General features: G+C 35.9%; 2 protein-coding genes across 2 annotated transcripts; one reads left to right on the forward strand and one right to left on the reverse strand.

The window, feature by feature from the left end:
• Positions 1-1,593: 1,593 nt before the first annotated feature.
• LOC110715206 lies at positions 1,594-3,867 on the forward strand. The gene is made up of 2 exons (XM_021893774.1): positions 1,594-1,973; positions 2,125-3,867. Exons 1-2 carry the CDS (start codon positions 1,850-1,852, stop codon positions 3,591-3,593), a joined length of 1,593 nt encoding a protein of 530 aa, XP_021749466.1. The 5' UTR covers positions 1,594-1,849; the 3' UTR covers positions 3,594-3,867.
• A 200-nt stretch (positions 3,868-4,067) lies between these two features.
• On the reverse strand, positions 4,068-10,045 carry LOC110715229 (probable E3 ubiquitin-protein ligase LOG2). Its single transcript, XM_021893798.1, has 3 exons — positions 8,877-10,045; positions 4,781-5,270; positions 4,068-4,472 (listed from the first exon to the last, which is right to left on the reverse strand). The coding sequence occupies exons 1-3, from the start codon at positions 9,374-9,376 to the stop codon at positions 4,347-4,349; spliced, it is 1,116 nt and encodes a 371-aa protein (XP_021749490.1). The 5' UTR covers positions 9,377-10,045; the 3' UTR covers positions 4,068-4,346.
• Positions 10,046-11,084: the final 1,039 nt, after the last annotated feature.

The following is an 11,084-nucleotide window of genomic DNA, read 5'->3' on the forward strand; positions in this document are numbered from 1 at the left end:
AAAGTTAGGCATTTACAGATACATAACAAGGAGTATTCATGTAATTATATATATGTACAAACGAATGCATATTCTGGTATCATTGGATGATCAAATGGTACCACTGAATATACAGTGATACTATATATGCACATAATGATATTATATATGCATTCAGTTGTATAAAATTTATGCATAAATAGTACCACTGAGGATTCAATGGTACCATATAAACTTTCAGTGGAACAATCAACATATGGTCCCCCATCACGTGATACAATCCGACCAAAAAATAGGTGGGGTCCACCTACAGACCTCTCTCTTCCTATCTTTCTCCTCTTTTCTCTCTCTATCATGTATTTTAATAATATTTTAATTAATGTTATGCATTTACAAATGCCTAACTTTCCTCCCTTTAAAATTCCTCCTATGCTGCTGACTCTTGCTGACTTTACTGCTGACTTGAATCGTGTAGTCCAACATACTTGATATGCTTTCTTTAAGAAATAACTCATCCTCCAAAATAATACATACAACCATAATATTATATCAAATCTTCACTAATTTTTAGAAGTCAGGGGAAAAGTGGATGAGGAAATAAATGTACATAAATACATGTAATCTAATAAAAATTCAATCCATGCAATAAAGACAAAATTGTTTTGTAAACAAGCCAAAAATATGTGAGCCAACGCACATATTGACTTGAGTAAGGATGTCAATTCCGATGATCGAATCGGATTCGGTGAGGTCGGGTCGGGTTAATTTTTAAAGTTAAATCATGTTAAATTATATTGAGTCCATGCGTGTTGGAATTTAAATCGAATATTTTTCGACTCAGTTTCAAATCGGGTCGGATCGAGTATGGTTTTAAAACCTTTACTCATATGGTCATGTGAATATTTTAAAATGATGTCCATTTACAATCCAATACTCACCAAAATTATATTGAGTCCATGCGTGTTGAAATTTAAATCGAATATTTTTCGACTTAGTTTCAAATCGGGTCGGATCGGGTATGGTTTTAAAACCTTTACTCATATGGTCATGTGAATATTTTAAAATGATGTCCATTTACAATTCAATACTCACCAAAATTATATTGAGTCCATGCGTGTTAAAATTTAAATCGAATATTTTTCGACATAGTTTCAAATCGGGTCGGATCGGGTATGGTTTTAAAACCTTTACTCATATGGTCATGTGAATATTTTAAAATGATGTCCATTTACAATCCAATACTCATCAAAATTATATTGAGTCCATGCGTGTTAAAATTTAAATCGAATATTTTTCGACTTAGTTTCAAATCGGGTCGGATCAGATAAGATTTTAAAACCTTTACTCATATGGTCACGTGAATATTTTAAAATGATGTCCATTTAGTCATTTACAATCCAATACTCACCAACATGTGTTTCCTTGCGAAGTTGGGCTTGTATATCGGGTTGAGCCATTTTACCAGCCGACCCATTCACCCATCCGCAACTTTAGATGCCATCAATCCATCATGCATACAATCATGCCAAATCGGCAAAGTACGTACTTGAAATTGACACGTACGATTACTGACACGCATTGATTGACGATAACTGATTAATAATCAGTTCCCACACATGGAACCTTCGTCCAAAATACAGCCCACCCCAAATGATGTCAAAAAAATTGCCTCCTTTTACATTATTGTAAGCAACCACCAGGTTCATTGTTTCTCAATCTCTCACTTCACATTCACTCTTCTTCCCAAAAACCCACACTTACACTGCAACTTCCACTTTTTTTTTCCAGATCTAATTGCCAAAAAAAAACACACAAATTATGTAGTTTTTCTTGCAAAAAAAATAATGGGGTAATTTAATTTTGAGTAACAATGATGGATTTTGCTTGGTTTGAACCAATGTCTAGAAGAATTCCAAGGAGGGTTTGGTTAGGGTACCAAAAATCAATGGGTCTCCTCGTGGGTGGAAATCACACCTCCTCCAGGTTTTGTACTCGTTAAATTTCATCAATTTTACCGTCTTTTGGCATTTCTATTGATTATTTTCACTGAATTTGCGAAGAATTAGAGTTTGATTCTGATCTTGTATAGTACCCAGATCCCATTAAGTTGTGGGTCAGGCTTAATTGCTAAAAAACTGCTGTAATTTTCCCCCATTTTGTGCTTCGAATTGTTGAAATCGATGATAAATATGGGTGGGGTGCATAATTTCGGGGGTGTGAAGGCTGTGAAATGGCAAGCACTTCATGGGTCATTAGCCAGACGATTGGCGATCCGAACTTTAATGTTTGCTCTTGTCATTTCCATGTTGCCCCTTTTGCAACTTGTGATTGATTTTGATCCTGCAAAACCCATGTATTTGAACACTGATGGATGTAGCACTGAATTGGGTTATTTCGGCCTGAATTCGATTGTCGGCCGGGTATTTAAACCCATTGCTCCATTCGCATTGCCACATCTGAGATCTGAAATGTGTCAAAATAATGTAAATTTGACTATTGATGTGGTTAGGGAGCTTATGGGTAAGAATTTGCTGAATTATGGATCAAAAGCTCTTTGTATTGGGCAGGGGACAGCATCGGCTGTCTCTGCATTGCGTGAAATCGGGTTTTTGAATGTTGAGGAGATTCGGAGGCACCCTTTTTTCATGCTTAAGCAAAAGCAAGTTGTTTATGAGCTTGATTTCGATGACAATTCATTTGATTTTGTCATTGCGAATGACCTTAGTAAGGTCTCTGTTCCTGCTGTCCTTGTGAGCGAAGTTGAGCGCATTCTCAAATCCGGTGGGATTGCTGCTATTACAGTGGATAGTGATGGTTCCAATCACGATAGTTTGATTAGGTCAGCAACTACAGTGTCGTCGTTTCTCAAAAGATCCAGTGTGATTGATGTTGTGAGCTTGGGCAGCTTTACATTGGTTGCTTTTAAGAAGAGAGGTAACAAGTTAGGTTCTTTTGAGCAGTATCACCTGCCAACAAACTGTCCTTCTATCAAGCGCAACAAACCTCTCATGAACAAAATAGAACCTGTAATTGACAAGAAGCCCAAGGCAGATGATAAGAGAATTGAGTATCTACCTAAATTGGTCGGTGTACCCCCGAAGGGTAAAATGGTTTATGTCGATATGGGTGCAAAGGAAGCTGCGAATTTTAGCAATAGCAATTGGTTCTTGCCATCATACCCTATCGATTCAAAAGCTTTTAATGTTTACATTGTCGATCATGATGCCTTGGTTATGTCTTCCCATGTGAAATGCCCCGGTGTTACCTTCATCTATCACCCTGCGTTGGGTGGAAGTGTTATCAAAGATAAATCGAACTCTTTGAATGATGGTGAGCCACTCGTAGATGATGAAGATTTCGATTTCCTTGTTTGGTTCAAGGAAACTGTAGAACTTGCTGATTTTGTGGTCTTGAAGATGAATATGGGAAAGGCTGAAATGAAATTTCTATCCGAACTGTTTGAAAGTGGCATCATTTGCTATGTTGACGAACTGTTTCTGCAGTTCTCCAATGCAGATTATGACAATGGTGCTGGTATTGGTGAAAGCCACACCAATCTCTTTAAGAGCCTAAGGAGCATTGGTGTGTTTGCCCATCAATGGTGGGGTAACTAAATTATCAAAAGTTTCAGTAGCTCGTGTTTTGCCCATCAATGGTGGGGCTGTTAAATTATCAAAAGTTCCCGTAAGCTCGTGTTCTTATTTCAGCATTTAATAAAATGCCTCCGAACTCTTAGTATATTGAGGCGATGTTGTGTGGTAAACTTTGTATGATGTAGTTTAACCATTGTGTTGACCATCATTATGTAATGACGTAATGTGTATCTGCAGTCTATAAATGATTGAGATGTTGATGTATGAGGTGCATTCCATTGTTTGTGCTGTTGCAGGTTTGATGTGGGATGGCCATTTAGCGCCCAAGCAATCTTTTGAGACGCTATATAAACGGAGTAATAATTAACTTGCTTAAACAAATTTTTAGTTAGACAAAGTCAGGTCACATTAGAAAGTTCGAGCCACATTAGTAAGGCTAGTAAAAGTAAGTTCAACCCACTGGACAAGTTTGAACATTTCATCAAAGGAATTAAGTTAACAAGATAAATATAGTAATCACCAATATGTTATTCAAACTTTACTATATTACTTACAATTAACCCCATCAACTTATGTGTGGAATATTTTTAGTGTCAAATTCTTGTTCATTCCTTTATACAAGGACTTTTGTTACATCACTTTTTTTTTTCAGGATAATAGAGCAAATAAGAGCTCTACAATTAAAATATATAGAAATCGTAAAAATAAAAATTTTTTAAAAAAGGGAAAATTTGGCAGCAACCAATCTGAAGAAGCCAATAACCATTGAGCAACTCAGTTGCTTTCTTCTTCATTCCCATTATTGACTTTGATCTCCAGAAGCCTCTCAACTGGTTGCCGGCATATGGGGCAACGGTTAGTCTGAAACCTCAAAACTTTTGCGCATCCACTACACATACACTGCAAAAGGAAAACGGTGCAAACTTCAGTACCCAAAGGCCGACAAATAAAAGTACTATAATTTATATGCGATCAATTGTGGTATTTGAAGGCAAGCACACGGCATATTGACATCCCTGGCTCAATCCAGTACCCAAAACAAGAATATCCCACACCAAGTTCATACGAAAAAAGATAAGCTTGTGAGGGTATTGTGTGATTGCCACCGGGCTGTCTGAGGCAGGCATGCCTTAAAAAACTAGAAATTCATTGCAATGGTCTTGTGTAGCTAAGGTACTAATAACTAACTAGAAAGAAAAGACATTTACCATGTGCCGGCATGGGAGAACTGTTGTATCTCTAGGCTCTGATAAGCAGATAACACATTCTTTTCCAGGGTCATTTCCATCAAAATCACTTTCAACCGAGTTCCCTATTCCATAAATTTCTTGTAGCTCGTACCTCATCCCATTAACCCACAGAATCTGCTTAAGCACCTTCACTTTATATTCCCCTTTGTCTTTATCAAATACTGCTTGAGTTATCTGAGAGTTTGTGCTGCCAGGAACAGGCTCTCCATCAGCATCTGTTAGATTAGCTGGGCATGCATCCGCCTTTATCGCTAAAGGATATACATCTACATCCTGGAGTAATTCAGCCTCCTCAAACATAGAAAAGGCAATCCCAGTTCCAGAAGGCTGTATGAAGTTTTGGCCTAAGCCTTGCTCAAAGTGTACAATCACTGGAGGGAGAATGCTTTCTTTCGTTGGTGTCAGCTTGCAATTTTCACCTTCCTTTGCAAAGAATATTATAGTTATGCTGTTTCCAGAAACCACAAAAAGGGAACATTGTCAGTTCATAAAGGCTAAAATCCTTGAGGAACAGATTAAAGAATAATGATATGTGACGGTCAAATTTCTGTTCCACCTTAATTATTTGAGTTTCCACCATGACTAAAATCATCAACTAAAGCAAAGACAGTACACAGAAGAGTAGAATAAGGGCAGGTTTAACTAGAAATACTAATTTTAGATATAGTACACTTCTACTCTTAAAGCTTTTTGGAGACTATTAAGAATGTGGTGCCTGTTTTAATTGACAGAATACAGGAAGAAATAATGTTGCCTATTTCTAGAGGAAAAGATATGCACATTAAGAGTTTTTATGTTAATGGAAAATCTGTAACAGGTTTTCAGAGCAGAATTTATTTGTCTGGTAACACCATTCTTTAACGAGAGCACATCAAGCAGAAAAATCAAAACATATCTAAATAAACTTGCAACCTTAAAGGAACTATTAGTAAAAACTAAGATTTCATAGTGGTTAGTCAAATTCTCTTCTGAAATGACAAATCTATTCTGCCTTCATCATTAATTACCCATCACCATTACCATCAAAACTGTCACAAAGGAGGTAATAAAGTGGCATCTAGATTAAATTTCTGGGACCATTCCATCCCAGCCCAAAGCACATAATGCCTTAAAAGTCAGTCAAATTCCTTGCAACTCTCATACATGGAATTTTAAGCCCAACCATTATACAGATGACATCACTAATACAAAAGTAATAAAAATGAACTACTTTTCTCAGGCCATTGCCTGGACCATGTTAGTATGTATTATTCAAATTTCTCCATTTATATCACCAAGACACCAATCAAGAAATTGCAACATTATAAGTTTACCTCTCAAAGAAAAAGTTAATAAATAAAATAAGATACCCAACAGCCCCACCTCACCCCACTTCTCTCTTAGCAGCTTTTAATAGAGGGTATAACAAGTCCACACTGTTCATTTGGTCTTAATATAAGGGCCTTCCAATATATAATATACAAAGTATTAATTCTTTAGCCTTTTGCACTCTGTTCTACATTATTTACTGGGCTTTTCATGGGGATATTGCAGATGTGAGATGTTTATATTTAGGGGGCGTTTAATTAGGGTATTTTTTAGATTGGAAACGGATTCCATTAAATCGATACCATTAGCGTGTGTTTGGTTAGAAGGCATGGTAACAACTACCATTACCTCAGGGTAATAGTTACCCCTCATTTGTTACCTCTCAAAAACTTGGGGTAACAAATACCCTTACCCTCCTTTTAACAAATACTCTTTCTATGATTAAACCAAACAAATGAAAAGATAATAGTTAAATGATTCCCCCCACCCCCCCTTGATATTTGTTTCCTTTCCACTCCGTTTCCATTTTCCAAACCAAATGCCCCCATAAAATTTTAGCGTACAATAGATAAAACTCGTCTTGAGCCTACCTACTATCAAACAGACTACTGAATTATAAAAAACTTGGGTTTTTTTTGGGGGGGGGGGGGGGTGGAACTTTTTTTTAAAATGTCAGAACAAAGTACAAAGAGAGGCCAAGGTGTCCAAACAAAGTAACTGAGAAAAGCACTACCACAAATTAGCCCAATTATTTGGAATCTCCTATACAGGAAATTTTGGGAAAACCTTGGACACCATAGCTCATAAATAAGAGAAGCAGCTGACCTTAGCTTAGAGTGACTACATTAGTTAATGAGCTTCAACAACAAAGCTGAAGAGTTTTTCTGGTCAATCTTGTAAAGGGTGAGGATTGACCGATAGAGTGTGCAAATCAATATGCTGCAAGCAGAACAACAGTTTTTTTTATAAGCGAAGCTACGAAATGTATGAACAATATGTGACTTCCACTAACTGTGAAGATTGAAGAGGTATATGTAATATAGCCACAACTGCCCAGTACAAGTCTTAAAAAACAGGGTCAAAGGAGGTTTTAATGTACTCCAGCCTTAACCCTACCTTAATTCAACAATCCAAAAGCTGTTGAAAGGCCACTTCTAAAAGGTTCAAGAGAATAATTTTTCCACATTTTGGGTCCCAGAAGGGACTCAAAATATTAAATGTAAGTAACTTATATTTTGGAAAAAGGTTAGGAAAAACGTACAAACGAATGATAATGACAGCAATTACATTAATAGCGGTAACAAATAGAATGATAACCTTATGTCAGGGAAAACTATGATAACAACCAATAGTTACATTGGAAAAAGAGCACTTGCACAGAAAGACTGGACAAATCACTATACGAAAATTGAAGGAATAGGCACACAAGATAACAGAAACACATTGTGTCAAAAAAAAGATAACAGAAACATGGAATTATCATTCCACAAAAATACGAAGCATCTATGCATTGTTAAATACTCGTATATTGTTAAACTATTCTCTCGGAAAAAAAAAAATGTAGTGTAATATCATGAATCACCATAACTTTAAGTCCAGATTTATTTACAGATGCAAGCAAGTCTTACAGCCTACTCGAATATTTTAGAAATATCACTATTACAAAGACTTTAAATTCCAAACTGCAAAGAAACTAATAGCACATTCAGGCTATACGAGAGAAAAGCTTAAATGAATTGTAGCAACGATGATTAAATGCTACTAGTTGAAGAGGATTCCTCCTATAAAATAACAGGAATGCTTCACACATATAATGGCATTTTTGCTCCTCTAATCACAGTAATGGATCTGATAGTTGTGCATGCTGAGAATCCATAAAGCTCAACTGAGCAGTTCTATTCCGACTGGCTTTAAGGGTCAAATTTTCAATTTTGAAAAAAAAAATGAAGGGTAGGACATACTTCTCAAATCACTCTAGATAAATTAACTAGAGCTAATGGATAGACCTAGTTTCAATCTCTTCCTCTAATTTACCTTCGCATCATGGTGATCACGCACCTATATTATCACCAGCAAATGCCGAATAACAAATCACTAAAGTTGCCAACCAAACTTATCAACTCACAAAAACATTCAAAAGGCTTCACCATATAGCTCATATAGAGAATTTGTTTACCTAATTTCAAGTAGGACAACCAACTAACAATCACTCTACAAAAATGCATAACATAAGGTTTTGCACAACTGAAAACTGGGGGAGCATTAACACTGTATAAATCAGATCAAATCAAAATTAGAAATGTTCAAAGAACACGCAGTATAATTAATTAATTATGGTAAAACAGCATACAAATCAAAAAATGAAACATAATAATTACATAACTTATGTTACTCTTCAATTCACGTCTCAACACACCGACACGAGCATGAACACCAATACACTTCATATTGCTAAAACGAGTATAATCATAAAGATATTCACAAAATAACCTAGCATCCAAGTTCAAGTAAAATAAATTATAATAACAAACTAACAATCATCAACACATCTTCATAACAAAACATTAAACTAAACATAATATAATTCATATAATAATCATCAACACAATTTCATAACAAAACATAAACATAAACTAAACATAAATAATATAATTCATATCATAATCAAAACCAACGCCAACACCAACACCAATCAAGAATCAGAAGAAAAATTAATTAAAACAAAACCCCAGAAAATATATTATACCTCCCAGCAACAGTAGCATCAAAAGTGAAGGCAACAAGAAATTTGCCAGGATTCTCAGAATCACGCTCAACCCTCAAACTCTCCTTCTTCAAATTCACATCATTCCTAATAGTAACTGCCTTTTGGTGTTCAATATACGGCGTAGCCGGCGGCGGGATCATGGGTCCATAATGGTACCTCCCAGCAGTCCAATTAGCATGATGGTGGCCCTGATGGTGGTGATCATACGGTGCTGGCAACGGCATCGGCATCGGCATCGCCGAAGAAAGGGGTGGTGGTGGTGGTGGAGGTGGATAATATCCGGGAGCCGGTGGATGATACTGGTAATAGCCCGTTGAAGGAAACGGTGTTGCCGCTGCGAAAACGTACCGATTACCGGTGATCTCCGGTTGCGGTGGTTGAGGTGGCGGTGGCGGTGGTGGGGGTTGTGGGTGGTTTCGACGGCTATTTTGACGCCGTCGATTTCCACCGTTTTGGCCGCTGCTTCCGACGTTACCCATGATTAAGTTGTTGAATTTTATTTCGCGAAATTGTGGAAATTAAAAGGAAAAAAAAAATCTAAATATTGGGGAATTATTAGGGAGAATTATAGGTAGAGGAAAAGAATAAAATTGTGGGGTTTCAAGAAGAGAGTAGTAGCACTCTAACAAGAGTGATCGGACAAGAAGAAAAGAGAGAAGAAGTGGAGGGAATAATCGCCATTTTTATATTTTATTAGAATTTATATTAATATTTATGATAATATTTTTATTTTTTTTAATAAATTTATGATAATAATAATAATAATAATAATAATATAAATGTTGGCTGTAAACTTGGTAATGGTGGTGAAGTGGGGTTGCTTTAAATGGAGTATGATGATATATTATTGGAATTTGGTTTGATGATTTTGGGGAAGAAAACACTTTTATGAAATGGGTATTTGTCTTTTTACCTTTTTGGGTGGAGTGAACAGTTTTTTGGTGTTGGGAATTACCTGGAATGATAAGTTGGAAATTGGCTACTTGCCTATTTCATCCCATCATTGTCAATTTTCTTTGTGTTTATGATAGAATGGTTTGCTGTTATACGAGGATTGATAGAGAGTGGTGGTGGTAGAGTCGCTTTGGTCGATTTAATGTGATGAATTGATTTAGTTTGTGTTTTTGTTTTTGTTTGTATTAGTGTTTAGTTTAATTATTTATACTTCATATCACACTTATGGACTCACAAAATGTAAGAGTTAACAAGTTTAAAAGTCCAACACAAATGATACGCTAAAGATATGAGGTGGGTTAGAAACAAGTACACGAGAAACAGTGGCGATTCCAGTATGGGTTCAGTGGGTTCAGCTGAACCCATACTAGATTTGGAGAAAAACTGATCAGGTTTTAAAATTAATAATACTAGTGAATTAAATAATAAAATAAAACGCAAATATGTTTGTTATCCGTTACAGCAACGCAGCTGTAGGAGCTATGTTCATCTAACTCACAGGTTGCGAGTTCAAATCCTGGCAAGTTTCTTTTTTGGTTATTTTTTTTAATGTTTCTATTTTTTTTTCCCTTTTGCTTACCCATATATAATACTTATACCCAATCACCTATTAACCCAATGTTAACCTTTTAAAGTTTGACAACATTCTAATAGAATCCATTCCTAACATCCCCTGCCTCTCTTTCTAATCTATTCTTAAAATTTATAACTTTTAGTCCCTAAATTTTTAATTTTTGTTTGAAGAACTTCCATGATCGTCGACTTCAAATTATAATTTTTCTTAAATTGTTTTCTTTTATTACATGTGCACACCCATATATTTTATTTTTTTGGTTTGTATTGTAGATTATGCTATTGTATTAGATTTTACTACTATATATTTGTACATGTGTTTAGTGACTTCGAACCCATAACAAACAATTTCTGGAATCGCCACTGACGAGAAAGAAGAGGTTTGCTAACGATTGGGCATCCTGGTCCATGGCCCTACTTAAAAGAGACAATACTGAGTGAAGTAAGTGGATTTCATTAACCACTATTTATCAAAAGAGCTTTTTGGGTATTCCATTGTTTCCTGGTGAACTTAAGATTGAAAAAAACATAATAATTTCTCATAAGAGCAACTCCAATGGTTGTAGCTAGGGACTTGCTTGAAATTTCAATAGTGTCCTAGCTACTAGCTTGACCATTGGAGCTAGAAAACTCAATTAGCTTGGCTAAGCAATTTAGCTT

Source organism: Chenopodium quinoa, unplaced genomic scaffold, assembly GCF_001683475.1.
Source record: "Chenopodium quinoa cultivar QQ74 unplaced genomic scaffold, ASM168347v1, whole genome shotgun sequence".
Taxonomy (NCBI): domain Eukaryota; kingdom Viridiplantae; phylum Streptophyta; class Magnoliopsida; order Caryophyllales; family Amaranthaceae; genus Chenopodium; species Chenopodium quinoa.

Coding starts and splice junctions, on each gene's coding strand:
- LOC110715229 (XM_021893798.1), bottom strand. CDS start 9,376: ATGGGTAACGTCGGAAGCAGCGGCCAAAACGGTGGAAATCGACGGCGT. Junction 5,271..8,876: donor GATGCTACTGTTGCTGGGAG/GTATAATATATT, acceptor TTCTGGAAACAG/CATAACTATAATATTCTTTG. Junction 4,473..4,780: donor TTCTCCCATGCCGGCACATG/GTAAATGTCTTT, acceptor TTCCTTTTGCAG/TGTATGTGTAGTGGATGCGC.
- LOC110715206 (XM_021893774.1), top strand. CDS start 1,850: ATGATGGATTTTGCTTGGTTTGAACCAATGTCTAGAAGAATTCCAAGG. Junction 1,974..2,124: donor CTCCTCCAGGTTTTGTACTC/GTTAAATTTCAT, acceptor AACTGCTGTAAT/TTTCCCCCATTTTGTGCTTC.